Below are 13,976 nucleotides of genomic sequence, written 5' to 3'. Positions count from 1 at the left end.
AAAGAGCGGAAAGAGACATATATGTGCCAAAATGTTTGTGGCAGCTCTTTTTGTTGTAGCTAGAAACTGGAAGATGAATGTATGTCCATCAGTTGGAGAATGGTTGGGTAAATTGTGGTATATGAAGGTTATGGAATATTATTGCTCAGTAAGAAATGACCAGCAGGAGGAATATAGAGAGGCCTGGAGAGACTTAAATCAACTGATGCTGAGTGAAATGAGCAGAACCAGAAGATCACTGTACACTTCAACAACAATACTGTATGAGGATGTATTCTGATGGAAGTGGAAATCTTCAACATAAAGAAGATCCAACTCACTTCCAGTTGATCAATGATGGACAGAGGTAGCTACACCCAGAGAAGAAACACTGGGAGGGGAATGAAAATTGTTAGCACTAATATCTGTCTGCCCAGGTTGCATATACCTTCGGATTCTAATGTTTATTGTGCAACAAGAAAATGATATTCGCACACATGTATTGTACCTAGACTATATTGTAACACATGTAAAATGTATGGTATTGCCTGTCGTCGGGGGGAGGGAATAGAGGGAGGGGGGCTAATTTGGAAAAATGAATACAAGGGATAATATTATAAAATATATATATATATATATATATATATATATATATATATATATATATATATAATAAAAAATAAAAAAAAAAAGAAACTGAGGGGGATGCTCATCAACTGGAGAATGGCTGAACAAGTTGGACTATATTATTGTGATAAAATAATATTATACTATAAGAAATGATATTATACTATAAGAAATGATGAGTAAGATGGTCTCAGAAAAACCTAAAAAAGACTTACATGAACTAATGCAAAGTGAATGAGCAGAACCAGGAGATCACACTGTATACAATAACAGCAATATTGTATAATGATCAAATGAAGAATTTAGGTATTCTCTGGAATAGAATGAACCAAATCAATTCCAAAGGACCTATGATAAAAAAAAAAAAAAAAAAAAAAAAAAAATTCTGACTGTCTCTAGAGAAAGAACAGATGGAGTTTGAATGTAAATCAAAGCATACTTTTTTTTTTAAACTTTATTTTTCTTGGGTTTTGGTTTTTTTTTTTTGGTCTATATTTTTTTTCACAACATGATTAATGTAGAAATAAATTTTGTATATATGACATATACTTATGTGGGGAGGGAAAAGGAGGAAGAAAATTTGGAACTCGACACCTTAAAAATGAATTTTTAAAAATATTTGTATATGTAATTGGGAAAAACATAATACTAAATTAAAAAAAAAAAAAAAAAGAAATACAAAAACAGGAATCAAAAGAAACCTAGAATGGTAAATCTATTGCAATACTTGGAAGAGAGTATGAGGAAGTATTTATATTCTAGTAGGGAGAGAAGGAAATTAATCCCCTGAGAGCTTTAATGTCTTTAAGGGTCATAAGTGCAGTTTAATATGACAAGAGAGCTTGTCTTGTTTTGTCCTGTTTTTATGATATTACATGAAGAAAGAAAAGAGGATGAAAATAAATATACTAGGGAAGAAAGGGTAGAACTTAACATTTTGTATAATCAGGGTGATAAATAAAAATAGTATATGCAAACAAGGAGAATGGAGGAAGCAGTTATCATATGATTACCACTTTTGTCTGAATTAGACAAAGAAAGGGTGAGACACAAACATAAAAATATTTTTGATATAAAAATACATTAAACTGAACAGGGAAGCAGGCAGGATCAGAGAAAAGAGAGTGAAACAGAGAGAAAAAGGAAGAATTAATTATAAGCAAAAATAGATGCTACCTATTAATGGATAATGAAGGAAGGATTAAAAAGAAACCTATGATCAGGGTCTGGGTAAAGGGAAGAAAAGCAGGGCATAATATTCTATTATATGCAATGTATCATAATAACATGTTATAATAATTCACATATAGTAACTCTAACTCAATTTTGCTTTAATTTAAAATGGGAAAAAAGTGAATCTCAAGAGTAGTTAAATGAGTAATGATAGAGGCAGGATTTGAATTTGGCTACTCCGACTTCAAAGCTAGCACTGTCTTTCCACTTTACCATATTGCTTTTTGACACTTAGATGCACTTGTTCTCTAGAGTTAAAGCCTAATCTTCCATGGGCATATGTTTGGTCAGGCAATTTGTCAGGAGGCAAATGTCTAAAGCAGTGGCTCTTAAACTTTTTGGTCTTTGAATCCCTTTACACTTTAAAAAATTATCAAGGACCCTCCTAAAAAGCTTTTGCTTACAAGGTTATGTCTGATATATGATATTTACAAAACAATATGATACTGATTTTATTAGAAATATACACTTTTTATTAAAGATTAAATAAAATTCTAATACCATATTAGAAATTTAAAAGTCAATATTATTGAGAAAAGGGCAGCTAGTTGGTTGAGTGGATAGAGTGATAGGCCTCTAGTCAGGAAGACAGCTTACTGACTTCAAATCTGGCCTTAGACATTTATTAGCTGTGTGACCCTGGGCAAGTCACTTAACTCTGCCTCAATTTCCTCATCTGTAAAATGATCTTGAGAAAGAAATGACAGACCACAACCAGTATCTTTGTCAAGAATACCCCAAATGGATTTTATGAATCATCAGGCATAACTGAACTACAACAACAAATTATTAAGAAAATAATTTTTCATATGTAATGGGGACAAATTAGAAGCATTCCCAATTAGATCAGGGGTGAAACAGTTGCCCACTATCACCATTACTATTCGATACTGTATTAGAAATGTTAACTTTGGCAATAAGAGAAGAAAAAGAGATAAAAGGAATTAGAGTAGGTAATCAATTATCACTCTTTGCAGATGATATAATGATATTCTTAGAGAACCCTAGACAATCAACTAAAAAACTACTAGAAACAATTCACAACTTTAACAAAGTTGCAAAATTTTAAAAAAAATAAAAAAATAAGTTTTGACCTCGTAGGGTTCCCCAAACCCTACTTTGAGAACAATTAGTCTAAAGCTAGAGTTGAATTTCATTATTTCTAATTTCAAATTCCATGCTCTAATTACTATTATAACATCATATAAAAGAAACATTGAAATAGACCACCATTAGTACAGACCAATGACAATATCATTAGAATGGTACAAGGGGAAAATGTCACCATTAGCACATCATCCTAACCTTAAGCAAAAAGTTACATCACACAAACTATCACTTTAAGGTCATCTACCACTCATTGGTATATTCTCTCTGACTCCATTAATTAATTTCCTAATCTTTTTGATTACTTCTCTGTGCTCTACTTCCCACTTCCCTCCCTGACATATATAATAGGCTTTTCCGGTGAACTTTTACAGTCTTTCTAATCAAGGTTTGAATCAGGTCCCATTCCTCTTCAAAGGATCTTTCTTTTGAGTCTTTTCAGTTCTCTTTAATCACTAGCTCAATTCCCCCTACAGCTGTGGGACTTTTAGCTTTGTCTGATATCAACATGAATAAATTTTGTGGGACTTTTGGCTTTGTTTGATATCAACATGGAATAATTGGGTCCCCTACCTACTTGTGGCAATGATAAAGATTGAATGACTTGTCAGCCTGCTACTTACCCCCATATCTGGGGCTCCCTGAAGGTCGAGGCACTTGAGCAACAGTTGTAGCTTACTTCTGCAGAGCTGGCAGTTTGCTGACTTGTAGGGAGCAAATGAGCCACTACAGAACTAGCCAATTAATCTAATTACTATAATAAAAATCATTCTGGTGTAATAGAGTTCTGGACTGCTAGTCAGAACGATTTTGATTGAATCCAGTCTCTGACACTGCTATGATCACAAGCAAGTTACTTTACCTCTCTGAAACACAGTTTCTTCATCTATTAAGCAGATTCTAATGCCAGCACTCACCTCATTCAGTTGCTGTGAGACTCAAATGAGATGATGCATATCAAGGGCTTTGCCAAACCTTAACCAATATAGATGCCAGTTATTAAAGTAGGGCGAGTTACTACTTGCTCACAATGAGTCAGTCCCCTAGATGCTTTCATCAGTCAGGCAAGGAACCTCCCAGATTCTTGGCCAATTCTAATTGTTAGTAGATATCCACTCCCAAGTCTTACTCCTCGTAAACCTGGTCAACTTTCCTTTTGCCTGAAGGAACAGGCTGACCTTTAGGAAACCCTCTACCTCAAGGAAAGAATAGAAACATACATATATGTATAAATATTGTGCACATGCATAAACACACACATGTGTGTAGATATAAAAACATGTATGTGTATGTTGTGTGCATATAACTATAAACACAGGTAGATGTGTATGTCCACATAAGCTTATGCATGCATGTGTATACAGAATGGTGATTTCATTGGTAGATATATATAGGGAATGACCTAAGTGGAAAATAGAAATCAATAACTGCTCTGAAATTTTTAGAATTCCTTAGGAACTGGAAAACTTAAATGACTTGCCTAGTCACACAATCAGAGTGACATGGTGCAGCCCTTAAGAAGAATGTAGCAATAACTTGAAGGTCAACTGGCCTTGAAAGTGATATAGTTGGAAATGATATATTTTATTCCTTAGACTATCAAGCCCGAGTTTACTGTATATATTCAGGATGCTGAGCTTGAAAATATTGCTGGCAGTCAGATCACAGCCTACTGCTCAGTGATAACTGGGTTTCTGAGACTAATGAACAATAATAATGAGATGATTAAAGTTGACACAGGAGCAGAACAAAATTAGGTGTCTGTCACTTGACCTAATGATATTTCAGGGCAAAAAAACCAACTCTGGAAGGTTTCCCATGAACTCTGCCCAGAGAATTATGTTTACTGCATCTATGCACAAAACTAGAAGCAGACCACCTCTTAGCATATCAGTGACATGAAGTATTTAGTCTCTCTCATTTTTCCCTATGAATTTACTTTCTTGCTCCCTGGATCTTTGCTAACTTCTTTTGGAAGTTAATTGGCATTACAATTATAATAAACTTTGCTCTTTGACTTGGAGATGGATTCAAGCCTACAAATTTTTTTGAGATACCTCCTGACACTGGTTTGGAACCCTAACATTTTTGAGGTTCCCCTTGGTCCTTAACTAGAGGAAGGGTTTGAAGTCAGGTTTTCTGTCCAAAGCAGTTCCACCCTCCATTATTCTCTGATTGATTCCTTACTATTAGACAATCTATAGAGAAAACTGGGAACTCAAAAATACTTCCAACATCCTCTTAAATCAGTCCTGCCAATCAAAAGACAAATTAGGTCTAATCAAGGGTAAATAACCATGCAAGACTATGGCAACTCTTTCCAGATACCAAGTCAGATGTGATATGGAATACCCCTGCCATGGGAGATTAATTTTTGAAACAGTTGCCTATGGCTATCTATGAAGAATTAACTCAAGTAAATACAGCCAAGAAATTGCCCCTGTTCATCTGGAAATTTGTTCGGAATAAGTCCCACATTTGATTGCCACCAAGGATAGTAGCAATACTTTTATCATTTTTCAGAAGAGAATTTTTGTAAGAAAAATGATATGAACAGAAGTAAAAAAGCCCAGTTTCCCCATATAAATTTCAGAAAATATAAATATCTAAAAAGAATCCTAAAGAAGCCAGTAGCAAAAGTGATAAAGAGGTTATAGCAACACATTAAAAGATTATATGCTATGACCAGTTTTATTCATAAAAGGAATTTAGAGTTGGTTCAATATAAAAAATTACAAATACAATATATTGATAACAAAAACAATAAAAGTTAAATGATTACACCAATAAATACCAAATGACTTTTGGCAACATATAATATCCACTTCTATTAGAAATGCTGAGAAATACAAAAGTAGATTGATTGAAAGAGAACTTGATATGGTATATAGAATCTATTTACAAGCAAGGACAGGATTATATGTAATGGAGAAATGCTAAAGGCCATACCAATAAAATAGAGTAAAATAATTATGTACTTTCTCACCACTATTATTTGATATAATTCCATAAATGCTAATTACAGAAATAAAAAAGAAAAGTAAATCAAGAGAATAAGTATAGTTGAAAGGAAACAAAAGTATTGTATTTTGTAATCGACATGGTGATTTATCTAGAGAGAAGCCTGAGGGTTCTACAACTAAAAGTTAATTGAAACAATGATTTTAACACAGTTGTAGGCTATAATATAAAAATACATAGTCAATTTTCCTTATGTTATGAAAACCCAGTAAAAATTTAAAAATAGAAAGTGAAATTCCATTCAAAATAACTATATATATAGTGGAACTGTTCAATGAGCTATTTGAATAAATTGCAAAGTAATCTTTATGGAAATAAAGACAGACCTAAATGATTGGAAAAATATTAATTGCTCATGCTTAATTTATGGCAATGTAACAAAAATTACAATGCTACCAATATTCATTTATTTATGTAGTGATATGTCAAACAAACCAACAAATAAATATTATTATAGAGCTAGAAAAAAATAATAATGACATCCTTCCCCCAAAAAAGACAAGAAATCTCAGTATAAATAATAAGGGGGGAAGATGTGAAGGAAGAAGGCCTACAAATGCCAGATTTTGAACTATATTACAAAATATTAATTACCAAAGTGATTTGCCACTGGTTAAAAAAAAATTCATAAATTCATCCAGGGAGTAGATTAAGTATATAAGATACAGAAGTAAATAAATATAGTAATAGTTTTTAATAATCTACAGATCCTAACTACTGGGGTAAATATTCACTTTATACCAAAAACAACTGAGAACTTGGAAAGCAGATTGCAGAATTTAGGTTCAGACTAATATGTGATACCATATACTAAAACAAAGTACAAATGGATCTACAAAATAGATATAAAAAGTAATATAAAGAAATTAGAGAAATAGGAGACATCTTTCAAAACTATGGATAGAAGAATTCTTTTTTTTGTTTGTTTCGTTTTGTTTTTTTGCTGAGGCAATTGGGGTTAAATGACTTGCCTAGGGTCACACAGTTAGGAAATATTAAGTGTTTTAGGCCAGATTTGAACTCAGGTCCTCTTGAATTCAGGGCTGGTACTCTATCCACTGCATCACCTAGCTGCTCCTAGAAGAATTCTTGAGCAAACAAGAAGCAGATAGTATTATAAAAGATAAAAGGACAATTTTGATTACATAAAGCTAAAAAAACTTCTACTCAAACAAAATCAATATAAGGTATACTCTTTAAATCCTGGATCTGCTCTTAACTTACTTGTGTGATCTTGGACAAGTTACTTCACCTCTCTGGAACTCAATTTCCTCATCTGTACAAGGAGGGATTTAGACTAGAGAGCCTCTAAGAGTCTTTCCAAGTCTATGATTCATTATAAGACAGTAGAAAAGACACTAATTATAAAGTCAGAGGATATGAGTTCAAATCCTTTCCCTGATGATTACCATGTGACCTAGGGCTTCAGTTTTCTCATCTGGACTTGGGCTTCAGTTTTCTTACCTGGCCTAGATGATTGCCAAAGATTCTTACAGCTCTAGATTAATAATCCTGTATCTTTTTATAAATGGCCTCTGAAGTCCCTTTCACTTCTACATTTATGAACCTATGATCTCATCTCCAAATGAATACTCCATTGGCATCTCACACTCAACATTTACAAAAGAGAACTCTATTTCCTTCCCTATACCCATCCCTTCTTCAAATTTCCCTATTTTTGTGGAGGCAAGCACTGTCTTTTCAGTTACTTAGACTCAAAACTTTGTAGTCATTCTCCATCCCATTCTCCTTGAACTAACATAGTCAATCAGTAGCCAAGTCTTGCTAATTCTACCTCTACCATATCTTTGGCCTCTAAATTCTCCCCTCCATTCTTGTGGCCACCTTTATTATTCTTGTTTACCTAGACTATAGCAAAAATATCCTAACTGAACTTCTAGTGTCTTGGCTCTCATCTCTCCAATTTATCATCCACACAATTGCCAAACTAATCTTCCTCAAACTTAAGTATGTCAATCATTTCCTCTGCTCATGAAGTATCAGTAGCCTTTTGCTTCTACTATAAAACACAAATTTCTCAGCTTTGCATTTAAAGTAAATGTCTTGACAATCTTACTCTACATTTGCAGGTTTATTTCACTTTACTCCTTCTGAAACATTTGTTATATCGATCCACTTACTCTTTTACAAACTCAGCAGTCCTCCCACTTTTATGCCTTTACACAGGCTACTTCACTATGCCTAGAATGTACAATCTCTTCACTTTTGTCTAAACTCCTAGAAAATTCATTTCATGTACCTTCTACAAGAAGCCTTTATTGATATTCCTAGCTATTGGTGTTCACTGCCTTTTCATATTATTGTGTACAAACTTAAATTCAATTTACATTTGAGTCAAGATATCATCCTATGATGCCATTGGTCTTCTTCTAAAAAACAAACAAACAAACAAAAGACAAACAACAAACTTATCAACATTTTGTATCTTTTATAAAATGTAAATCACAAAAGAAGCAGATTTGTTTTGTAGTTACTGTAGTTGTTGGATAGGGAGTATTTACTGAAATAGTAGAGTTAGAATAGTGGTACAGAACATCCCCCCAAAAGTCTGTGACAATATCTCTCAAGTACAGACGCCATGAAAAAATGGGTTCAATCAAAAGAACACTGTACACAGCAACCACAAAATTATTCAGTGATCAATTCTGATAGATGTGGATCTTTTCAATAATGAGGTAATTCAGGCCAATTCTAATAGATGTGTGATGGAAAGAACCATCGGACTGAATGTGAATTCCAACATAGTTTTTTCACCTTTTTAAAAATTGTTTGCATGCTTGTTTTTTCTTTCTCATTTTTTTTTTCTTTTTGATTTGATTTTTCTTGTGCAGCATGGTAAATGTGGACATATACATAGAATTACATATGTTTACCATATATTGGATTATTTGCTTTCTAGGGGAGGGCATAGGAAGAAGGGAGAAAAATCTGGAACACAAGATTTTGCAAGGGTGAATGTTTAAAAATATCTTTGCATGTATTTTGAAAAATAAAAACTATTATTTTTTTTAAAAGGAAAAAAAAAGTGGGTCCAAGTTTAGAGAGTTCATGAAACAAAGAGATATTTCATAACTCTTGGTTGCTGGATGTCTTTTTCTCTCTTTTGTAAGGTGTTTCTATGCCTTTGGGAGACTTTTTCTAGAGCTTTGACTATATATACACTAATACATATGTGTACACATATAATATATATGCATAGGTACATGTATGCATATGTGTATATGTACTTTTGGGTGTGTGTGTCCATTCTATCCTTAGGTCACAATTTAGACATTGCTATGTTTACCTGAGGACTTTTCAAGGACTCTGATGATAAGTTGGCAAATACAAAAGACCTAGCTAAGATTTTACCTCCCCTCTACCATTGCATTGACTGCATAGTCAATCTCTGCAATATGTCCTTGGCTCCTGATACTGATAATATTGCCAGCTGCTACACAGATGTCATATTTTCGGACACCAATGGGAAGTACAATATCCTCTGAACTCTTCAAAGCTAAAAAGTTCTGTCAAAGTGGGGGAAGGATACCTAGCCAAAAGTGTTCTGGGTGACCTAATGGAGAGGTATTATGAAGCACTCTGCCTGAAACATTTCTCTTCCCACAGGAATTTAAAAATTAGTCGGATATTTATATATAATCCAGCACTTGTCTGGGAATTTATACATAGTAGGTGCTTAATAAATGTTTGTTGATGTTTAACCTATATTGGATTACTTGCTGTTTTCCCAAGAGGGAAGGGAGGTGGGAAGGGAGGAGAAAAATATGGACACAAGGTTTTGCAAAGATGAATGTTGAAAACTATCTTTACATGTATTTTGAAAAATAAAAAAGCTATTCTTAAAATAATTATATAAATGTTTGTTGGAATAAAAAAGAATAGCCTACGTTTACAGAGTTTCCAAAGCTTACGAAGCACACACAATAATCTTGTGATCTTATTAGGATAACTATTACTACCCTTATTTTATAGTTTTATAGATAGGTTGACCTATAGATATGTTAACCTTTTCTCAGAAAGGTAAAATGACATAGTCATAATCTCACAGTTAAGAACTCCTTAATTAAACACAAATTAAACCTGGGATTTCCAAGATCAAATCTAGGGTCCTTTCCCCTCTACCATAGAGCCTATTATTCAGCATTTAGCATTTTAGCATCTAGCAATATTATTTTATTATTTTGTTCTCTTTAATCTTTCTCATTTTTTCTGTAATGTTTGCCTCCGTTTTCTCATTTGAAAATGGGAATGATAATAGCACCCACCTCCCAAGATTGTTTTAAGGGTCAAATGAGGAAATAATTGTAAAACACTTACCACAATACTTTACACATACCTTACTATCTAGCTGTTATCATTAAAATTACCTGTCTTATATCCATCATTTATCCATCTCTTAAACCTTTTTTTTAAATGTCACAATCACTTCTGGGAACACTTCTTTCTGACAAAACAAGCAAAAGTGTCTGATACAGAGACGAGATGTAAAATATTTTGCTCTAGTAGATCCAACTTCTCTTCTATGAGGAGAGAGGCATGTTTGCTCTCTGGGATGTTTATTGACTTAAAGTACTTAAAGTTCAACTTCTTTTTAATGATCTTTTCATTTATATTATTGTAGTCATGTTTATTCTGCTAATTTCATCAGTTCATATAAATCTTCTAATTATTCTTTGAATTCTTCATATCATTTTTTACTACACAATAATATTCCATTAAATGTCTATTAACTGGGTGAATGGAATAAGTATAAGTATAACAAGTATGAGAGTGTAGAGCATAAAATACAAAACTAGAAGTTGAATTAAAAGTAGAACAACAAACAATTAAAAAAGAGTTACTAGAATTGCAGGCTAAATTGCGGGTTGAGATAGAGAAAGAAGAAAAAGCTAGGTTATGACAACTAGAACAGGAAGAATTCAAACCAGTGGCTGAAGCTAAGGAGAGAAATAAATCATGTTGAAGAAATTCTTCAGAGCGTTTGGTTGGTTTACCTCATGTATTATTGTTTTAAGGAATTTATTGATTACCATTCCTTTGAGAAGAGGTTTAGTTCTTTCTATGTGCAAAGCTCGGTTTGGATTTTAGATTGACCTTTGGGGAGTTTTCCAATTCCTGACCCTCTTCCCTCAGCTCCAACTTAGTGGGTCGAGAGAGAGGGGGAGGAGAAATAGGAAGGGCGATAATATCATCCGCACTGCCCTCCTATGTCTTCATTTCAAAAGAAGGGAGTAGGCTTTATGGCTCCAGGCAAAAAAGAATTGTGTACTGAGGACAGTAATAAATATAATATTTAGAAAAATTTTAAAAATACAGCTCAGTTTCTAAGCAACTTTACAAGGGTAAGACCTTGCAGTTAGAATGGAATTTTATATCCTTAGAACTGCTAGGACAGCCTTTGGAGAGTTAGAATTACCTTTTGCTTACCTCTTGGATTTTCCACTTCCACTGGAAGGCTTGATTGCCCAACCCCCTACGAATACTTATAAAACTGTTTATTTTTAGAATGATTTGGGAAACTGCTGTCTTAATCACTGGTATAGATAGAAGTGACCCAGGAGAAGTAACATCAGATTTATTGATTCACACTCCTGAAATACAATATAGTAAGAATTCAGGGATATTATGGACTGAAGCTTTCATAGCCAAGTGTCCTTTGCTCATTATCTGTATGAATGGCAGAAAAAGGGTTGCTAGACACAGAAGTAGATAGTGCAGCTATTAAAGGTGCCAGCTGGTCTAGTAATTGGTTAAAGACCACAGAAAATACCTATATGTCTGGTATAAAAGAATCTATGACAGTTAAAAATAGTGCTACCTCTTAAAATGGGAATTTAAATATAAGACAGAAAGACTTATTACACAGTTGAAAGGTCCCCCATTGATCAGTGAGGAAGAGACTTCTTAAAAAATGAAAAAATTCAGATCTCATTAGGCATAGGACAGAAAAGACTTAACCAAGGACATTTATAAGCTTCTCTAAGTCCTTGTAATTCCCTTAAATTTGTTTGGGGAATGGAGAATGTTTATTGATCTGAGAAAAGTAAATGGACACGTGGAAACAACTGAAGTTCTTCAGCTTGGGCTTCCATTTTCTCAATTACTTGAAGAAGGGTCTTCTAGGATTAAGAATTTTATTTCTCTAGATAAGAAGGATATTATCTTTTCAGTGCCCAGCATTACTCCAGCTGAGCCTTAAAAGGGTTTGAATGGACGGCCTTGCCACATGGCATAAAGAACAGCTCTACTTTGAATCAAAGGCATGTGGCTGCTAACCTTGCTCCTGTGAGAAAAGTATCTCCAAGAGTTAAAGTGGTACTACCTTTAAGAGGAAACAGTACTTTAGACTGACAATACAGCTTTAAAAAGCTCAGGAGGCTCTAAGAGAGATTGAATTGGCTTTACCTAATATGGCTAAAAAAAAATAAATAAAAAATATTGGAAATATCAAATTTTATTATATAAAAGGCACCCATAGCAATCCTTCATCAAGGAGATAGCATGAAGTGGGTGAACCTCTCAACACAATCAGATAAAACATTTAAAAATTTTATCCAGTGCTTGTGGTTAGAATTTTTTTTATTTAGAATTTTTTTTCCATAGTATATATGCATGAGTAATTTTTTTTATAATATTATCCCTTGTATTCATTTTTCCAAATTATCCTCCCCTTCCCTCAACTCCCTCCCCCCATGACAGGTAATCCCATACATTTTACATATGTTACAATATATGTGGTTAGAATTTTAATAAAAGCCATTGAGAAAGTAGTAAAATTATCTGGGACAAGACCTGGTAAAATAAATCTTTCATATCAATGCACAAATTGATGTGTGTTGTGAAACCATCCCAGAGTGGAAAAAATTTATAGGCTACAGCTCTAAGCCTTGCATATGGGTATGTAAATATAATTTTTGATTAAGCTTATTCAATAGATGTGGTACAAAGAATTACCACAACTCAAATAAAATTTGTAGTTTTTAATATATATTATCAGCTCTTTAAAGAACTTTGAGAGCAAGTGAGAGAGCACTCAGGTATATTATACTCTACATGTCCATTTTCAGCATGGACTTTTAAATCATATCTTTTATAATAAGGCTACTAGAGCCTTATATTTGCAAATTGTGATAACTAAAGAGGAAGTGCTCTCACTTCTCAATATTAAAAAAAAAAAATAGAAATCTATTTTCCTCTTATACCCCCTAACTCATTGAGAAAAAATGTATATGTATGTATAATCAAGAAAAATTCCTTCAGCAGTTGTATACCACACAACACACACACATATCTGTACCCTAAATTCACCATCTTTTTGTCTTAGATTGAATGTTTTCTCATTAGTTTTCTGGAATCATGAATGGTTCCATTAACAGTTCTTATAGCTTTCAAAATTTGCTTTTACAGTGTAATTATTGTATAAATTGTTCTAGCTTTGTTAATTTCATTCTTCCTCAGTTTGTAAAAGTCTTTAAAATTGTCCTGATAATATTGTTATAGTATAAATTGTTCTTCTAATTCTGTTTACTTCACTCTATTAGTTCATATGGCTTTCCATGTCTTTTAAAATCATCATTTCCTCATTTTTTACACCACAGTACTATTTCATCATATTCATACACCACAATGTATTCAACTATTCCTTATTTGACTAGAACCTCCTTTTTCTTCTTCCTTAATCTCTATTGAGTAAAGGCTTAGTAGTGTTATAGCTAGGATAAAATACTTGCACTGTTAAATAACGTTACATCCACAACAATAGTAACTAGCATTTATATAGTGCTCACTGTGGACCTGATATTGTGCTAAGTGTTTAATTTAATTCACAACATTGGGAGGCAGATACTATTATTATCCTCATTTTACAAATAAGGAAATTGAGGCAAACAGAGGTGAAGAAATTTGTCCAGGATCACACTTTTTACTGTCTTTCTAGAATGTACCTAACACAGTGTGCGTGCTTCTTCACAGCCCCTCCAACATTTGTC

The 13,976-nt window shown here is 33.3% G+C and overlaps 1 protein-coding gene across 1 annotated transcript in view; it reads right to left on the bottom strand.

Moving 5' to 3' along the window:
- Positions 1–3,746, bottom strand: part of CDK19 (cyclin dependent kinase 19) — a 288,374-nt gene extending 284,628 nt beyond the window's left edge. The window contains exon 1 of the mRNA XM_074310097.1: positions 3,570–3,746. Coding sequence (XP_074166198.1) covers positions 3,570–3,575 — 6 coding nt within the window. The 5' untranslated portion in view covers positions 3,576–3,746. The remainder of the gene's footprint in view (positions 1–3,569) is intronic.
- Positions 3,747–13,976: the final 10,230 nt, after the last annotated feature.

The sequence above is a fragment of the Sminthopsis crassicaudata genome, chromosome 4 (assembly GCF_048593235.1).
Source record: "Sminthopsis crassicaudata isolate SCR6 chromosome 4, ASM4859323v1, whole genome shotgun sequence".
NCBI classification, from domain to species: Eukaryota; Metazoa; Chordata; class Mammalia; order Dasyuromorphia; family Dasyuridae; genus Sminthopsis; species Sminthopsis crassicaudata.
The sequence above is the reverse complement of the archived record's forward strand: the minus strand, read 5'-3'. Positions and strand labels throughout refer to the sequence as shown.